At 36.5% G+C, this 19,849-nt stretch overlaps 2 protein-coding genes across 3 annotated transcripts; one reads left to right on the top strand and one right to left on the bottom strand.

Annotated features, from left to right (window-relative positions):
• Positions 1 to 12,055: 12,055 nt before the first annotated feature.
• On the bottom strand, positions 12,056 to 15,354 carry LOC125763001 (cyclic AMP-dependent transcription factor ATF-6 alpha). Its single transcript, XM_049425678.1, has 4 exons — positions 15,170 to 15,354; positions 14,116 to 15,101; positions 13,883 to 14,049; positions 12,056 to 13,806 (listed from the first exon to the last, which is right to left on the bottom strand). The coding sequence occupies exons 1-4, from the start codon at positions 15,186 to 15,188 to the stop codon at positions 12,687 to 12,689; spliced, it is 2,292 nt and encodes a 763-aa protein (XP_049281635.1). The 5' UTR covers positions 15,189 to 15,354; the 3' UTR covers positions 12,056 to 12,686.
• Positions 15,355 to 15,582: 228 nt separating this feature from the next.
• On the top strand, positions 15,583 to 18,870 carry LOC125763005 (stress-activated map kinase-interacting protein 1). Of its 2 annotated transcripts, none has more exons than XM_049425692.1 (2): positions 15,583 to 16,146; positions 16,250 to 18,870. In XM_049425692.1, the coding sequence occupies exons 1-2, from the start codon at positions 16,064 to 16,066 to the stop codon at positions 17,880 to 17,882; spliced, it is 1,716 nt and encodes a 571-aa protein (XP_049281649.1). In that variant the 5' UTR covers positions 15,583 to 16,063; the 3' UTR covers positions 17,883 to 18,870. The 2 variants fall into 2 exon arrangements, with proteins under 2 accessions (XP_049281649.1, XP_049281650.1); XM_049425693.1 differs by having other exon boundaries at positions 16,222 to 18,870.
• Positions 18,871 to 19,849: the final 979 nt, after the last annotated feature.

The raw sequence follows: 19,849 nt of genomic DNA, 5'->3' as shown, positions 1-19,849 counted from the left end.
TTTTTACCTTTTTTTAATTTAAAGCATTGTTTGAGTGAAAAGGAACTAATTGCAACAATTTCGCATTAAAATAAAACAAATTTTTAAATTTTGCTAAATTTCTCAAAAAAATGGCAAGGGGTACCCCTTATGAAATTTTCGAGTAGAAAATTTTTTTGAATTTTTTTTCTGATTTTTTATTCTTTTTTTAATTTAAAGCATTATTTGAGTGAAAAGAAACTTATTGCAACAAACTCGCAATGAAATATATCACATTTAAAAATTTTGCTGAATTGCAGAAAACTGAGGAACATTTTACATTTTCTCAAACAGGGTAAGGAACTTGGTTCCTCGCATAACTTCTGGCACAGACATCTGAGGGCATGGCCGTCCAAGAAGAAAATGTAGCCATTGATGCCATCTATCGACCATAGGCAAAGATTGGAGATTCGTTAGATACCGACCGAGTTATAGGCAAAACTTGGTGCAAAAATGAGGAACATTTTACATTTTCTCAAACAGGGTAAAGAACTTGGTTCCTCGCATAACTTCTGGCACAGACATCTGAGGGCATGGCCGTCCACGAATAAAATGTAGCCATTGATGCCATGTATCGACCACAGGCAAAGATTGGAGATCCGTTAGATACCGTCCGAGTTATAGGCAAAACTTGGTGCGAAAATGAGCCTTAGTGGATTGACAAATTCATAGATTTTTTCAATTTTTTTCATTATTTTTTACCTTTTTTTAATTTAAAGCATTGTTTGAGTGAAAAGGAACTAATTGCAACAATTTCGCATTAAAATAAAACAAATTTTTAAATTTTGCAAAATTTCTCAAAAAAATGGCAAGGGGTACCCCTTATGAAATTTTCGAGTGGAAAATTTTTTTGAAATTTTTTTCTGATTTTTTATTCTTTTTTTAATTTAAAGCATTATTTGAGTGAAAAGAAACTTATTGCAACAAACTCGCAATGAAATATATCACATTTAAAAATTTTGCTGAATTGCAGAAAAATGAGGAACATTTTACATTTTCTCAAACAGGGTAAGGAACTTGGTTCCTCGCATAACTTCTGGCACAGACATCTGAGGGCATGGCCGTCCAAGAAGAAAATGTAGCCATTGATGCCATCTATCGACCACAGGCAAAGATTGGAGATCCGTTAGATACCGACCGAGTTATAGGCAAAATTTGGTGCGAAAATGAGGAAAATTTTACATTTTCTCAAACAGGGTAAGGAACTTGGTTCCTCGCATAACTTCTGGCACAGACATCTGAGGGCATGGCCGTCCACGAAGAAAATGTAGCCATTGGTGCCATCTATCGACCACAGGCAAAGATTGGAGATCCGTTAGATACCGTCCGAGTTATAGGCAAAACTTGGTGCGAAAATGAGCCTTAGTGGATTGACAAATTCATAGATTTTTTCAATTTTTTTCATTATTTTTTACCTTTTTTTAATTTAAAGCATTGTTTGAGTGAAAAGGAACTAATTGCAAGAATTTCGCATTAAAATAAAACAAATTTTTAAATTTTGCAAAATTTCTCAAAAAAATGGCAAGGGGTACCCCTTATGAAATTTTCGAGTGGAAAATTTTTTTGAAATTTTTTTCTGATTTTTTATTCTTTTTTTAATTTAAAGCATTATTTGAGTGAAAAGAAACTTATTGCAACAAACTCGCAATGAAATATATCACATTTAAAAATTTTGCTGAATTGCAGAAAATTGAGGAACATTTTACATTTTCTCAAACAGGGTAAGGAACTTGGTTCCTCGCATAACTTCTGGCACAGACATCTGAGGGCATGGCCGTCCACGAAGAAAATGTAGCCATTGATGCCATCTATCGACCACAGGCAAAGATTGGAGATCCGTTGGATACCAACCGAGTTATAGGCAAAATTTGGTGCGAAAATGAGCCTTAGTGGATTGACAAATTCATAGATTTTTTCAATTTTTTTCATTATTTTTTACCTTTTTTTAATTTAAAGCATTGTTTGAGTGAAAAGGAACTAATTGCAACAATTTCGCATTAAAATAAAACAAATTTTTAAATTTTGCAAAATTTCTCAAAAAAATGGCAAGGGGTACCCCTTATGAAATTTTCGAGTGGAAATTTTTTTTGAAATTTTTTTCTGATTTTTTATTCTTTTTTTAATTTAAAGCATTATTTGAGTGAAAAGAAACTTATTGCAACAAACTCGCAATGAAATATATCACATTTAAAAATTTTGCTGAATTGCAGAAAAATGAGGAACATTTTACAATTTCTCAAACAGGGTAAGGAACTTGGTTCCTCGCATAACTTCTGGCACAGACATCTGAGGGCATGGCCGTCCAAGAAGAAAATGTAGCCATTGATGCCATCTATCGACCATAGGCAAAGATTGGAGATCCGTTAGATACCGACCGAGTGATAGGCAAAACTTGGTGCAAAAATGAGGAAAATTTTACATTTTCTCAAACAGGGTAAGGAACTTGGTTCCTCGCATAACTTCTGGCACAGACATCTGAGGGCATGGCCGTCCACGAAGAAAATGTAGCCATTGGTGCCATCTATCGATCACAGGCAAAGATTGGAGATCCGTTAGATACCGTCCGAGTTATAGGCAAAACTTGGTGCGAAAATGAGCCTTAGTGGATTGACAAATTCATAGATTTTTTCAATTTTTTTCATTATTTTTTACCTTTTTTTAATTTTAAGCATTGTTTGAGTGAAAAGGAACTAATTGCAACAATTTCGCATTAAAATAAAACAAATTTTTAAATTTTGCAAAATTTCTCAAAAAAATGGCAAGGGGTACCCCTTATGAAATTTTCGAGTGGAAAAGTTTTTTGAAATTTTTTCTGATTTTTTATTCTTTTTTTAATTTAAAGCATTATTTGAGTGAAAAGAAACTTATTGCAACAAACTCGCAATGAAATATATCACATTTAAAAATTTTGCTGAATTGCAGAAAAATGAGGAACATTTTACAATTTCTCAAACAGGGTAAGGAACTTGGTTCCTCGCATAACTTCTGGCACAGACATCTGAGGGCATGGCCGTCCAAGAAGAAAATGTAGCCATTGATGCCATCTATCGACCATAGGCAAAGATTGGAGATCCGTTAGATACCGACCGAGTTATAGGCAAAACTTGGTGCAAAAATGAGGAACATTTTACATTTTCTCAAACAGGGTAAGGAACTTGGTTCCTCGCATAACTTCTGGCACAGACATCTGAGGGCATGGCCGTCCACGAAGAAAATGTAGCCATTGGTGCCATCTATCGACCACAGGCAAAGATTGGAGATCCGTTGGATACCGTCCGAGTTATAGGCAAAACTTGGTGCGAAAATGAGCCTTAGTGGATTGACAAATTCATAGATTTTTTCAATTTTTTTCATTATTTTTTACCTTTTTTTAATTTTAAAGCATTGTTTGAGTGAAAAAGAAATAATTGCAACAATTTTGCATTAAAATAAAACAAATTTTTAAATTTTGCTAAATTTCTCAAAAAAATGGCAAGGGGTACCCCTTATGAAATTTTCGAGTGGAAAATTTTTTTGAAATTTTTTTCTGATTTTTTATTCTTTTTTTAATTTAAAGCATTATTTGAGTGAAAAGAAACTTATTGCAACAAACTCGCAATGAAATATATCACATTTAAAAATTTTGCTGCATTGCAGAAAAATGAGGAACATTTTACATTTTCTCAAACAGGGTAAGGAACTTGGTTCCTCGCATAACTTCTGGCACAGACATCTGAGGGCATGGCCGTCCAAGAAGAAAATGTAGCCATTGATGCCATCTATCGACCACAGGCAAAGATTGGAGATCCGTTAGATACCGACCGAGTTATAGGCAAAATTTGGTGCGAAAATGAGGAAAATTTTACATTTTCTCAAACAGGGTAAGGAACTTGGTTCCTCGCATAACTTCTGGCACAGACATCTGAGGGCATGGCCGTCCACGAAGAAAATGTAGCCATTGGTGCCATCTATCGACCACAGGCAAAGATTGGAGATCCGTTGGATACCGTCCGAGTTATAGGCAAAACTTGGTGCGAAAATGAGCCTTAGTGGATTGACAAATTTATAGATTTTTTCAATTTTTTTCATTATTTTTTACCTTTTTTAATTTAAAGCATTGTTTGAGTGAAAAGGAACTAATTGCAACAATTTCGCATTAAAATAAAACAAATTTTTAAATTTTGCAAAATTTCTCAAAAAAATGGCAAGGGGTACCCCTTATGAAATTTTCGAGTGGAAAATTTTTTTGAAATTTTTTTCTGATTTTTTATTCTTTTTTTAATTTAAAGCATTATTTGAGTGAAAAGAAACTTATTGCAACAAACTCGCAATGAAATATATTACACTTAAAAATTTTGCTGAATTGCAGAAAAATGAGGAACATTTTACAATTTCTCAAACAGGGTAAGGAACTTGGTTCCTCGCATAACTTCTGGCACAGACATCTGAGGGCATGGCCGTCCAAGAAGAAAATGTAGCCATTGATGCCATCTATCGACCACAGGCAAAGATTGGAGATCCGTTAGATACCGACCGAGTTATAGGCAAAACTTGGTGCAAAAATGAGGAACATTTTACATTTTCTCAAACAGGGTAAGGAACTTGGTTCCTCGCATAACTTCTGCCACAGACATCTGAGGGCATGGCCGTCCACGAAGAAAATGTAGCCATTGGTGCCATCTATCGACCACAGGCAAAGATTGGAGATCCGTTAGATACCGTCCGAGTTATAGGCAAAACTTGGTGCGAAAATGAGCCTTAGTGGATTGACAAATTCATAGATTTTTTCAATTTTTTTCATTATTTTTTACCTTTTTTTAATTTAAAGCATTGTTTGAGTGAAAAGGAACTAATTGCAACAATTTCGCATTAAAATAAAACAAATTTTTAAATTTTGCTAAATTTCTCAAAAAAATGGCAAGGGGTACCCCTTATGAAATTTTCGAGTGGAAAATTTTTTTGAAATTTTTTTCTGATTTTTTATTCTTTTTTTAATTTAAAGCATTATTTGAGTGAAAAGAAACTTATTGCAACAAACTCGCAATGAAATATATCACATTTAAAAATTTTGCTGAATTGCAGAAAAATGAGGAACATTTTACAATTTCTCAAACAGGGTAAGGAACTTGGTTCCTCGCATAACTTCTGGCACAGACATCTGAGGGCATGGCCGTCCAAGAAGAAAATGTAGCCATTGATGCCATCTATCGACCATAGGCAAAGATTGGAGATCCGTTAGATACCGACCGAGTTATAGGCAAAACTTGGTGCAAAAATGAGGAAAATTTTACATTTTCTCAAACAGGGTAAGGAACTTGGTTCCTCGCATAACTTCTGGCACAGACATCTGAGGGCATGGCCGTCCACGAAGAAAATGTAGCCATTGGTGCCATCTATCGATCACAGGCAAAGATTGGAGATCCGTTAGATACCGTCCGAGTTATAGGCAAAACTTGGTGCGAAAATGAGCCTTAGTGGATTGACAAATTCATAGATTTTTTCAATTTTTTTCATTATTTTTTACCTTTTTTTAATTTAAAGCATTGTTTGAGTGAAAAGGAACTAATTGCAACAATTTCGCATTAAAATAAAACAAATTTTTAAATTTTGCAAAATTTCTCAAAAAAATGGCAAGGGGTACCCCTTATGAAATTTTCGAGTGGAAAAGTTTTTTGAAATTTTTTTCTGATTTTTTATTCTTTTTTTAATTTAAAGCATTATTTGAGTGAAAAGAAACTTATTGCAACAAACTCGCAATGAAATATATCACATTTAAAAATTTTGCTGAATTGCAGAAAAATGAGGAACATTTTACAATTTCTCAAACAGGGTAAGGAACTTGGTTCCTCGCATAACTTCTGGCACAGACATCTGAGGGCATGGCCGTCCAAGAAGAAAATGTAGCCATTGATGCCATCTATCGACCATAGGCAAAGATTGGAGATCCGTTAGATACCGACCGAGTTATAGGCAAAACTTGGTGCAAAAATGAGCCTTAGTGGATTGACAAATTCATAGATTTTTTCAATTTTTTTCATTATTTTTTACCTTTTTTTAATTTAAAGCATTGTTTGAGTGAAAAGGAACTAATTGCAACAATTTCGCATTAAAATAAAACAAATTTTTAAATTTTGCAAAATTTCTCAAAAAAATGGCAAGGGGTACCCCTTATGAAATTTTCGAGTGGAAAATTTTTTTGAAATTTTTTTCTGATTTTTTATTCTTTTTTTAATTTAAAGCATTATTTGAGTGAAAAGAAACTTATTGCAACAAACTCGCAATGAAATATATCACATTTAAAAATTTTGCTGAATTGCAGAAAAATGAGGAACATTTTACAATTTCTCAAACAGGGTAAGGAACTTGGTTCCTCGCATAACTTCTGGCACAGACATCTGAGGGCATGGCCGTCCAAGAAGAAAATGTAGCCATTGATGCCATCTATCGACCATAGGCAAAGATTGGAGATCCGTTAGATACCGACCGAGTTATAGGCAAAACTTGGTGCAAAAATGAGGAAAATTTTACATTTTCTCAAACAGGGTAAGGAACTTGGTTCCTCGCATAACTTCTGGCACAGACATCTGAGGGCATGGCCGTCCACGAAGAAAATGTAGCCATTGGTGCCATCTATCGATCACAGGCAAAGATTGGAGATCCGTTAGATACCGTCCGAGTTATAGGCAAAACTTGGTGCGAAAATGAGCCTTAGTGGATTGACAAATTCATAGATTTTTTCAATTTTTTTCATTATTTTTTACCTTTTTTTAATTTAAAGCATTGTTTGAGTGAAAAGGAACTAATTGCAACAATTTCGCATTAAAATAAAACAAATTTTTAAATTTTGCAAAATTTCTCAAAAAAATGGCAAGGGGTACCCCTTATGAAATTTTCGAGTGGAAAAGTTTTTTGAAATTTTTTTCTGATTTTTTATTCTTTTTTTAATTTAAAGCATTATTTGAGTGAAAAGAAACTTATTGCAACAAACTCGCAATGAAATATATCACATTTAAAAATTTTGCTGAATTGCAGAAAAATGAGGAACATTTTACAATTTCTCAAACAGGGTAAGGAACTTGGTTCCTCGCATAACTTCTGGCACAGACATCTGAGGGCATGGCCGTCCACGAAGAAAATGTAGCCATTGGTGCCATCTATCGACCACAGGCAAAGATTGGAGATCCGTTAGATACCGACCGAGTTATAGGCAAAATTTGGTGCGAAAATGAGGAAAATTTTACATTTTCTCAAACAGGGTAAGGAACTTGGTTCCTCGCATAACTTCTGGCACAGACATCTGAGTGCATGGCCGTCCACGAAGAAAATGTAGCCATTGATGCCATCTATCGACCACAGGCAAAGATTGGAGATCCGTTAGATACCGTCCGAGTTATAGGCAAAACTTGGTGCGAAAATGAGCCTTAGTGGATTGACAAATTCATAGATTTTTTCAATTTTTTTCATTATTTTTTACCTTTTTTTAATTTAAAGCATTGTTTGAGTGAAAAAGAAATAATTGCAACAATTTCGCATTAAAATAAAACAAATTTTTAAATTTTGCAAAATTTCTCAAAAAAATGGCAAGGGGTACCCCTTATGAAATTTTCGAGTGGAAAATTTTTTTGAAATTTTTTTCTGATTTTTTATTCTTTTTTTAATTTAAAGCATTATTTGAGTGAAAAGAAACTTATTGCAACAAACTCGCAATGAAATATATCACATTTAAAAATTTTGCTGAATTGCAGAAAAATGAGGAACATTTTACAATTTCTCAAACAGGGTAAGGAACTTGGTTCCTCGCATAACTTCTGGCACAGACATCTGAGGGCATGGCCGTCCAAGAAGAAAATGTAGCCATTGATGCCATCTATCGACCATAGGCAAAGATTGGAGATCCGTTAGATACCGACCGAGTTATAGGCAAAACTTGGTGCAAAAATGAGGAACATTTTACATTTTCTCAAACAGGGTAAGGAACTTGGTTCCTCGCATAACTTCTGGCACAGACATCTGAGGGCATGGCCGTCCACGAAGAAAATGTAGCCATTGGTGCCATCTATCGACCACAGGCAAAGATTGGAGATCCGTTAGATACCGTCCGAGTTATAGGCAAAACTTGGTGCGAAAATGAGCCTTAGTGAATTGACAAATTCATAGATTTTTTCAATTTTTTTCATTATTTTTTACCTTTTTTTAATTTAAAGCATTGTTTGAGTGAAAAGGAACTAATTGCAACAATTTCGCATTAAAATAAAACAAAATTTTTAAATTTTGCAAAATTTCTCAAAAAAATGGCAATGGGTACCCCTTATGAAATTTTCGAGTGGAAAATTTGTTTGAAATTTTTTTCTGATTTTTTATTCTTTTTTTAATTTAAAGCATTATTTGAGTGAAAAGAAACTTATTGCAACAAACTCGCAATGAAATATATCACATTTAAAAATTTTGCTGAATTGCAGAAAAATGAGGAACATTTTACAATTTCTCAAACAGGGTAAGGAACTTGGTTCCTCGCATAACTTCTGGCACAGACATCTGAGGGCATGGCCGTCCAAGAAGAAAATGTAGCCATTGATGCCATCTATCGACCATAGGCAAAGATTGGAGATCCGTTAGATACCGACCGAGTTATAGGCAAAATTTGGTGCAAAAATGAGGAACATTTTACATTTTCTCAAACAGGGTAAGGAACTTGGTTCCTCGCATAACTTCTGGCACAGACATCTGAGGGCATGGCCGTCCACGAAGAAAATGTAGCCATTGGTGCCATCTATCGACCACAGGCAAAGATTGGAGATCCGTTAGATACCGTCCGAGTTATAGGCAAAACTTGGTGCGAAAATGAGCCTTAGTGGATTGACAAATTCATAGATTTTTTCAATTTTTTTCATTATTTTTTACCTTTTTTTAATTTAAAGCATTGTTTGAGTGAAAAGGAACTAATTGCAACAATTTCGCATTAAAATAAAACAAATTTTTAAATTTTGCAAAATTTCTCAAAAAAATGGCAAGGGGTACCCCTTATGAAATTTTCGAGTGGAAAATTTTTTTGAAATTTTTTTCTGATTTTTTATTCTTTTTTTAATTTAAAGCATTATTTGAGTGAAAAGAAACTTATTGCAACAAACTCGCAATGAAATATATCACATTTAAAAATTTTGCTGAATTGCAGAAAAATGAGGAACATTTTACATTTTATCAAACAGGGTAGAGAACTTGGTTCCTCGCATAACTTCTGGCACAGACATCTGAGGGCATGGCCGTCCAAGAAGAAAATGTAGCCATTGATGCCATCTATCGACCATAGGCAAAGATTGGAGATCCGTTAGATACCGACCGAGTTATAGGCAAAACTTGGTGCAAAAATGAGGAACATTTTACATTTTCTCAAACAGGGTAAGGAACTTGGTTCCTCGCATAACTTCTGGCACAGACATCTGAGGGCATGGCCGTCCACGAAGAAAATGTAGCCATTGGTGCCATCTATCGACCACAGGCAAAGATTGGAGATCCGTTAGATACCGTCCGAGTTATAGGCAAAACTTGGTGCGAAAATGAGCCTTAGTGGATTGACAAATTCATAGATTTTTTCAATTTTTTTCATTATTTTTTACCTTTTTTTAATTTAAAGCATTGTTTGAGTGAAAAGGAACTAATTGCAACAATTTCGCATTAAAATAAAACAAATTTTTAAATTTTGCTAAATTTCTCAAAAAAATGGCAAGGGGTACCCCTTATGAAATTTTCGAGTGGAAAATTTTTTTGAAATTTTTTTCTGATTTTTTATTCTTTTTTTAATTTAAAGCATTATTTGAGTGAAAAGAAACTTATTGCAACAAACTCGCAATGAAATATATCACATTTAAAAATTTTGCTGAATTGCAGAAAAATGAGGAACATTTTACATTTTCTCAAACAGGGTAAGGAACTTGGTTCCTCGCATAACTTCTGGCACAGACATCTGAGGGCATGGCCGTCCACGAAGAAAATGTAGCCATTGATGCCATCTATCGACCACAGGCAAAGATTGGAGATCCGTTAGATACCGACCGAGTTATAGGCAAAATTTGGTGCGAAAATGAGGAAAATTTTACATTTTCTCAAACAGGGTAAGGAACTTGGTTCCTCGCATAACTTCTGGCACAGACATCTGAGGGCATGGCCGTCCACGAAGAAAATGTAGCCATTGGTGCCATCTATCGACCACAGGCAAAGATTGGAGATCCGTTGGATACCGACCGAGTTATAGGCAAAATTTGGTGCGAAAATGAGCCTTAGTGGATTGACAAATTTATAGATTTTTTCAATTTTTTTCATTATTTTTTACCTTTTTTTAATTTAAAGCATTGTTTGAGTGAAAAGGAACTAATTGCAACAATTTCGCATTAAAATAAAACAAATTTTTAAATTTTGCAAAATTTCTCAAAAAAATGGCAAGGGGTACCCCTTATGAAATTTTCGAGTGGAAAATTTTTTTGAAATTTTTTTCTGATTTTTTATTCTTTTTTTAATTTAAAGCATTATTTGAGTGAAAAGAAACTTATTGCAACAAACTCGCAATGAAATATATCACATTTAAAAATTTTGCTGAATTGCAGAAAAATGAGGAACATTTTACAATTTCTCAAACAGGGTAAGGAACTTGGTTCCTCGCATAACTTCTGGCACAGACATCTGAGGGCATGGCCGTCCAAGAAGAAAATGTAGCCATTGATGCCATCTATCGACCACAGGCAAAGATTGGAGATCCGTTAGATACCGACCGAGTTATAGGCAAAACTTGGTGCAAAAATGAGGAACATTTTACATTTTCTCAAACAGGGTAAGGAACTTGGTTCCTCGCATAACTTCTGCCACAGACATCTGAGGGCATGGCCGTCCACGAAGAAAATGTAGCCATTGGTGCCATCTATCGACCACAGGCAAAGATTGGAGATCCGTTAGATACCGACCGAGTTATAGGCAAAACTTGGTGCGAAAATGAGCCTTAGTGGATTGACAAATTCATAGATTTTTTCAATTTTTTTCATTATTTTTTACCTTTTTTTAATTTAAAGCATTGTTTGAGTGAAAAGGAGCTAATGTATTAATTGCGCATTAAAATAAAACAAATTTTTAAATTTTGCTACATTTCTCAAAAAAATGGCAAGGGGTACCCCTTATGAAATTTTCGAGTGGAAAATTTTTTTGAAATTTTTTTCTGATTTTTTATTCTTTTTTTAATTTAAAGCATTATTTGAGTGAAAAGAAACTTATTGCAACAAATTCCCATCAAAATATATCACATTTAAAATTTTTGCTGAATTGCAGAAAATTGAGGAAAATTTTACATTTTTTCAAACAGGGTAAGGAACTTGGTTCCTCGAATAACTTCTGGCACAGACATTTGAGGGCATGGTCGTCCAAGAAGAAAATGTAGCCATTGGTGCCATCTATCGACCACAGGTTAAGGATTGGCGATCCAATGGATACCGACCGAGTTATAGCTAAAACTTGGCGCAAATCTGAGCTTTATGAAATTTTCTAATTTTTCTAATTTTTTAAATTTTTTTTATAATTTTTAATTCTTTTTTCTATTTAGAGCATTACTTGAATGAAAAGAAACTTTGTTCAACCAATTCGCATTAAAATACATCAAGTTTTAAATTTTGCTAAATTGCTCAAAAAAAAAGCTAAGGCCTTAGGAGATTGGCAAAGTTATAGAATTTTTTTGTTGGGAAATTTCCACGAGATGGGGCGGCCCAGTGGTGCATGTGAAAAACGGCGCCCGTCCACACGGCAGGGACCGGGTTCAAATCCCATCCGGACCGTCTCCCCGTAGCATGGACTGACTATCCTGCTACGTGGTAAAATAAGTCTTGATACGGCCAGACCCTTCTAACCGAGCAAAAAAAAAAAATTCCACGAGATGAAATTTTTTTTCGAATTAACAGCCATTTTTCTTTTTTAAAAATAGTATTTACATTCACAATAATTGTATACAACACGTACGTAGTTTAAAAAATTATTAGACATTCGATTTGTTTAAACTTTACAATGATTAAAGATACTCAACCGATTTAATTTTATAATTATTATTTGTTTATTTTGTTATAGCCAGCAAAATCGAGCTATCCTAGCCGCCATTACAGAAAACTGGCATGGCATCAAGTCGCGCTTCGAGTAGGTCATATAGGGAAAATACATATTCGCTGAACTATCTTACCTATGATTTGAGCTGAATACATTTTCGTTCAATCTATCTACCTTTCTGTGTTGGTTAAACGTGTACAGTATACTTTGTATTTAGCATTGCAATTACAGACATGTTTTATACTATTTATTTCCTGCAAATATTACTGCTTGTTAGATATTCTACAAAAAAACTGAAAAAAATGAAGCCAAAATTCAGTTTGTATTGCTAGCATGTGGAATGAATAGAAAATAAACAAACGAAGAATTAAAATTTATAACATCAAACAAACATTTGTGTAATAATTTCGTTGCAAATGCGAAAAAAATAGAGTATTTCTGAAATGCAGCAACGTACGGTTAGCAAGAGTTAGATACTTGGATGTTTTTATAACTCAGTTTTAAATGTTCCTTTCGTGTTGAGATCAGCTTATAACTTATTGTTTTAAATGACCATTGACCGACCAGCAAAACATTGCTAAGCGAATATGTTGTCCTGTTTAAATACAATTCCACACTCAATTAACATGATGTACGCTTTTCAAATGATCATTTATGCGCTCTACAAAGAACGGTCTGATGGGCACATGCTGAAGTTGAACACTTTTTCGTTTTTGTTGAATTTCTTCCACATCGCTTGTGGCATGTGCCGTAGTGGATGAATTACTTCGTACTAGCCTGGTTCCACCAGAAGTTCCTCTAGAGGGCCTGCCGCCTGATCGTTTTTTGTTAACTTCGGGGTTTGTTGCGTTACGATTTCCATATGGATCAACAGATCCACCCTTAGCTGTTTCACTGCCCTGCGGTCGTAAGGCTCCAGGTATAGTTTTTTCACGTATCTGAATCACGGAAGTGTTCATCACTTCACAGTCGATCTGCATAAGTGTTATCTTATCTGATCGATTAGTCCCGTTGCCCATCGGCGTACCAGAGGCTGTTATGGTTGGTAACATCAATGACATTCGCGGTCGATTTGTTTTATTGTAAGCCAAAGCAGGCAACAACAAATGCTCCTCGCTAAATGACACTAAATAAAATGTATCATCACGACGACCTATTTCTTCAAAAAATTCTGCATATTTCACGTGTACTCTAGGATAGTACAAATCTAGATCGTGATGGTTAGGTATTTTCCTGTGGTACGACACCATTTCTCGCTGTCCAGTTGCTTTACGTGGCCGATTACGTGCTAATTTTTTTCCGCTTTGGGGTTGCTGTTGCCGACGTTCGTACGTTTTCATATGCATACTTATGTCTTTCATGTGTTGGTATATGGAGTCGATCGTATCCTTCAAACGAAACATTTTATCAAACGTATCGATTGTAACATCCGGTTGACCCTTGCCATCAGTAAGATTTTTGTAACCATTCTCTCCAATCCACCGGCGAAGTTCACTCGCCAAGCGTATGTTTTCCGTTTGATTTACGTAGAGGGGACATTTGGTTACAGATAACATTTCGATTGAATCTTCTTTTATAAGTTCGTCGATCACCGTTAGGTTGACTCGAAAAGGCCGACTCTGTCTGTTGCTAAGATTGCTCGATTCATTCATCCATAGCAGCCCACGAGAATGATACTCCACCACTTTATCGGACATTTGATCCAATTCCATATGATCAGTGTTGGTGAGAAGATTGCTGAAGAAAAAGTGAAATACACAATAGCATTAATTTCAATTTTAATTTTTAGTATACTATCTCATTTTCGACTTACCCAATAGGGTAAAAATTCAGTGAGACCATAAACAACATCGCTAAAACGATTGCTGTATTTTTGCGAGCAGTTGGTATCACTTGTTTGACGGTTAAATTCCCCACTAATAGGTTGTTTTCTGAACAAGTACATCTCATTTTCAACTTTTCCAGAAGGCTTGCATTTTCCTGAAAAAACAGATTACGCGGATCCGTTCATAACTACAGACAAATTGTATATGCTACTGAACATACCACCCTTAGATGTTGATTATCTATTGATAACTGCTCAAGTCGCTCTTCCAATGAGGTGACGTACTCTTTCTTCTTTTGTCTTGACTCGTATGCTGATTGCCGGTTTTTAATCATACGTTGATGTTTTTTGAGAATCTTTTCGTCGATTGTGTGTTCAGAAAGCGTGGTTCCAGCGGCTAGCATCATAGGGATGGTAAGTGGACTAAAGGTCTTTCTAGTAGGTTCCTTTTTTATAGCTGCTGGTGATTTAATTTCATACGTTGTTTCTACCTCCCTTGATTTAACCGTTGGTTTCGGTAAAACCAAAGGCATTTCCTGTTTTAGTAAGCGCGTAGATGTTGGCAATGGTTTCACAACGGATTCAATGGGTAGTGTATTTGTCGGTGTTGCTTTTAAAATAATAGTATTGCTTGGGGTTTGCCGCTGTAAGTTTGCTAATAGAGCGCGGTAATCCTTTGCTGATAGGACGATCGTTTTCTTTGTGATCGTTTTAGTCGCGCCAGATGAGGTACAAAGATTGTTAGGAACGATTTTTAATCGTCGCGGCCCACTATTAGATTTCAATGCATTTGTTTCGTCCTTGGGACTTACCGGTGACTGCGGTGAGATAGGCGGGCTGTCCAAATGCATGGGAACTACGTGGCAACCGTCAAAGCCACCTGCCGAGGGTGCTGAATCGTAACTCTCTTGACTATCGGAAGGTGAGGGTGTATTACGATTAGACAAGGAATTCGATGAATCGCACAAAATATCATTTAGAAAATCGTCGGGATTAATCATTCCACCATAGTTGGCACTGTCCAAATCATCCATTCCGTCACTAACTGTATTCCATTCATTGTTGACTGTATTCCCAATGGATTGGTGTGTTTGAGGCATGAAATTGCTCGGTACAAAATCACTGAGTCCAACACAGTCGGGACTGATATCGAGCATCCCTGGAGAGAGATATTCATCCTCCAATGAGAGGTCGAAAGCATCACGCCCTGAAATAATGCAAATTAGAGTAATGGTTAGGATTGAACACTCATTTGCTAATAGCTGCGCAATGAACCTTCAAATGATGTCTCCATCGTACAGTAGATCAATTTTATAAATTCTATTCTTTTTTATTAACGATGATCATCATCCGGAATTGCAAACTTAAAACAATATACCCAGCACTAAAACAAATCGTCCTATGGAAATTTTCGTCGGCTATTGATGACTTTATTGTTGTTTCCTTAACCCTTTTGCTATCATCACAATTCCAATGTCAAACTTCAAGCTGTTGTAAGGTTCTCATATAAAAACAGATAAAAACAAAATGTAGATGCATGTAGTTACCCTCTGCAAGATAAATAATTGTAGGGAACATATTAGAATAATTTACGCATTTTTAATTTCTAAATACCTAATTCGATTGAATTAATTACATATCTGTAGGTAGTGAACAACATTTTAAATTTGTAATAAACTTCTCGAGCCGTGTCTCTAAACTCTGTCAAACGTCAAACTACGGTGAACATGGTGGTCAATGTTGTTTTTTAGCGGTGGATAACTTGGTATCCCATTTTTTAAGGAAAATTTTAGCTGTAGCTGGTTCATTGATAGTCAACCAAAAGTAAAAGTTTTGCCTAGTTTTGCTGATTTGGAGCATTGCTCGTACCAAAACTATAATGATGGAAAAACATCAACAAACCATGTCTCGAAAGCCTAGTGCTATCTGCTCCGTGTATATGCAAAGAAGAGAGTGAAAATGCGTTAGGACGGTGGTTCGTGCAGTTGCTATCAGTCCAAAAATTGTAACTGGGTTTGTATGCATATGTGTATACTGTTCTACAATCGCTACCATCAATGATCTGCAGTTTACGCACATACACCGCATTTGAAATTTGAAAATGAGAGCACTATGATGGCTAAACTTAGATAATCGCGGAAGACGGTGCGTCACGAATGGGTGCCACAAATGCGTGTTTCACAGCATCCTCATTTGTCATTCTCTGCGTGTTTCAAAAGAAGTGACCAAGCAAACCAATATTGGTTAAACAGGTAGGTTTACAACGGAATACTCCTGACCGTTGATACTGTTTCCTGCTTCGTGAATTCGCACACGATGTAAAATAGGAACGATTGTTTCTCGTATTCCTTTCAGCATGGCGACATACAACAATGCCCACTGGTTGCTGTCGCACATTCGGAACTCTTTCATCTCCACCGATGATACAAGTGTCAGCGAGACAGTGATGGCAATGGAAGACATTCCGCTGCATTTCGCAAAACGGTTTCTAGAAACGCAGGCGCAAGATGCTGTACGGATTCCCAAGCCGGAAGCAACAGTGATAGAAGGAAATAGCGATGCGTCCTACACCGGCCGAATGCAAGATGTACGATTCGGTGTGGATTTTGAATACTTCTTTTCGTATCCTGGCCTGGATGACCCGGATGAGGAAGATGCAGACGCGTTGTCGCAATCCTACGAAATACAAATGAACCAGGAAAGCGGTTTCCATCGGCAGCGATCAAATACGGATCAGAAACTTGAAAAGCTCGAACTTGCTCGGCGTAAATCATCACTTATTAGATGCGTAAAGCTGGACGATAGCTCGGTTCAGCAACAGGAAGAAGACGATGACATCGATCAATTGTTCTATCGTCGGTCCACATCAATGCTGGAACACTTGTCAACATCATTAAAACGGTTAAGTTCAAAGCTAACTGAGCAATTGAGCACACTACCCAATATACCACAAAACCACTTTCTCGAGTACGCCAAATTCGACGGCACGGGTCACATCGAGGTGCCAGTTCGCACGTTTAAAGTGTTTATTCCCGCCCTCTCGGAGGAGCAACGTGCCTTTCCGTTGCCTGTATGTGTACTGGCTACTGCCAAGATTCAAGATTTTATAGGATTATTATGCTACAAATGTACTATAGCGAATCCAGCAGTGGAACTGCGTTCGGTGCGCCATTATGGTCTCTATATGGCGGAGGAAGACGGTGAATTGGATCTAGATTTTCCTCCACTGGATATCAACGAACCATGTTCGAAGTTTCGATTCTCACACCTCGTAATGGCAGAGCGACAGCTCTCGTCAAGCGTAAGCCATCAACCACTTCCAACTACCTCCAGTGGCAATTCACTCCGTTTCGAGGCATTCAGTACGGAACGAAGTAGGAGCCTTACAACACCAACATCCGCCACAATCCCAACTACTACGATAACCCCAATGAAGGCAGTTAAACACTCGCAGGCTATTGAATCGTCAGTGCAACAGCGATCGCAAGGAAGCAAAAGTAGTTCACCGCGCATCAGCAACCAGCAAAAAGAAGATCTTGACCGCATCAAAGGGCATACGTCGAAAATAGAAGCTCCTCTTTACCGAACGTTTCAGGTGCACATTTTACACAAATCACGACTCAAGACAGAAGTTCAGCTAGGCATCTCCGGTGATAGATTCGAAATTGACCCAATACCACACAACCCCAGCAAATTCTGGAACCGTCAAAAACCGGCCTGTCACCCAATGGATTCCGTAGCCGCCTGTAGCATAGTCGAACGGAAACAATCGAGGTCGATACTCCGTTTAGTTTACTGTGCCGCGAACGTTGTGATCGGTGATGCCGACGTTCCGCTGAGTTTTAAACATTACGATATCGAAACAACGCCAGGCGCAGCGGAACAAATCGTGGAAAAAGTAAACAATATTCTCGAGGTGCGGTTAAGCCCGATCCGGCGCGAATACATGCGCCGACGGGGAAAGTTAAAACCACCTTCTAGTGCGTAAACGCTGTAAAAAAACATTAGCTGATAGAAGAATCATATATTATCATTACTGCCATTTTATGTGTGTTTATTCGCAACACGATTCATCTTGCATTTTGCGTTTAGAAACAAAGAACAACAGATAAAGCTATTTATTGAATCCATTTCCATTAGAAACGTTATCTACGTTCGTTAGGGGTTTGATGAATGTGAGTAATGAAGTCATCTCAAATGTCCCAAATTTTAAACCTACGATAAACTTCTGTTTGCTTTACAAGATGCAAAATTTATCCCACGGTTATGTAAGCTTTAATATTTATATTTTTACAAATCTTTTCCGTTAAAGTTTTGTATCGTAAAAAGCAAGTTGGAATGTTACACTGTCGAAATATGATACTGATAAGTTTGTGTTTAATTTCGAACCAAGCATGGTTCAATATTATGTGCTTTGTCCTTTTTCACGATTGAAAAATGCTTGTAACCACACAAATGCACAACCTGCAAAACTCAATAGACTATACTGATACCGATGATAGCCAATTCAAAGAAAACGTGTTAGCAGAACTTGAAACTGAAAGCAAAACATTCACAAAAAGCATTAACATTCAGTTCGATGTGCAAGATGAAACCATACCATCCCAGTGGCATTGGTAATGATAGTGCAATTTAGATTTCCTTTCCTGTTTTCAGACAGATTTTTTTTATCGATATACAATTACTCAGAGATACAATCAGTAGTCAGCGCTACTAAAATAAAAAAAAAATCATAACATCTCAATTGTAAACAAGATTGCTCTTAGGCGGTACATATGTTGCAAATCAAAATCAGGTTAATGTGTTCAGCTAGTCGCGTGTGTTGTCTTTAACCACGCGCATCTATAACCGAACCAATATAGAGCCCTTCGTACGGGCAAAAGGGAGCGGAAAAGGGTCATTAGGCAGTTAAGCAAGGAGTACGGCGGGAACAATAGGCGTGCCGCTTCGTTTATGCATAGTCTTTTAGGATAATATAGCATGAAGGATAGAGATAATATATAAATGTGAAACAATGTGTTCCTTTAGTCGTTAGGCATAGTTACGCAAGGGTAATTTGAACATGAAGCTATAGGATTGTCAGGGAGAGATACGATAGTTGCATATACAAATACACTGTCGGCAAGTCCTATTTATCGATCCTATGTTATACTTAGTAAGCGTGTTTCTAAACTGTCCTGCTCAAGGATAGCCGTGCGCTTTTCACGCTATAATGGTGCTCCAGCATCCGATTTTTATTCACCTTTTTAAGGCAGCGTAATACCTAATACGCTTCAAATGAAATGTGTATTTGCGTTATTTAAGCAAAAAAAAACAGTAGAGTTTCATACGTATTTAGCGTAAAAGTGCTCTCATTATTTCCTCCTAGTGTATATTCACTGCAGCAAGGAACGGAGTAAAGAAATATAGTCGCAGTTGTTCTCAAAAAGCAAAGCAATTCACGGTCCTACTGTAAGGGCTTCGAACCGCAAGATCCTATGGGAAAGTGTTCAAGAATATATTACAATCAGTTCTAAGTATCGAGTAAAATTGTGGAAAGTGTTAAATTTAAATCCTAGTATATATTTTCTTTGCAGTAAGCTTGTGGTGTTGTTTTGCATATGTGTCTGACAATATCCGAATCAGTAAAGCGATATTTAAGTACCGGTAGCTCCGAAGGTATACTATTACATCGGACAGCAAAAACGTATGTATGTTCGAACTCATGTACAATATCGCTTATAGTATGTTGAAGCATGCGCGAGCGCTGTCACCGAACCGTTACACTGTGAAGATTTGAACAAATTAAGTGAAATGAAATTCTGAAATCTGTTTAGGTTTTATCTCAATTTGTTTGAAAAGATTTAAAACAACACGGAGTCAACGTTTGATTTTTTTTAAATGCAGTGAACCGCCGAATATTGTGTCGGATTATCCGTCCAGGTCGGACAGTTGAATGCCAGTTTTAAAGGCGAA

The sequence above is a fragment of the Anopheles funestus genome, chromosome 2RL, assembly GCF_943734845.2.
Source record: "Anopheles funestus chromosome 2RL, idAnoFuneDA-416_04, whole genome shotgun sequence".
Classification (NCBI taxonomy): domain Eukaryota; kingdom Metazoa; phylum Arthropoda; class Insecta; order Diptera; family Culicidae; genus Anopheles; species Anopheles funestus.
Note: the sequence above shows the minus strand (reverse complement) of the source record. Positions and strands in the feature narration are given on the sequence as shown.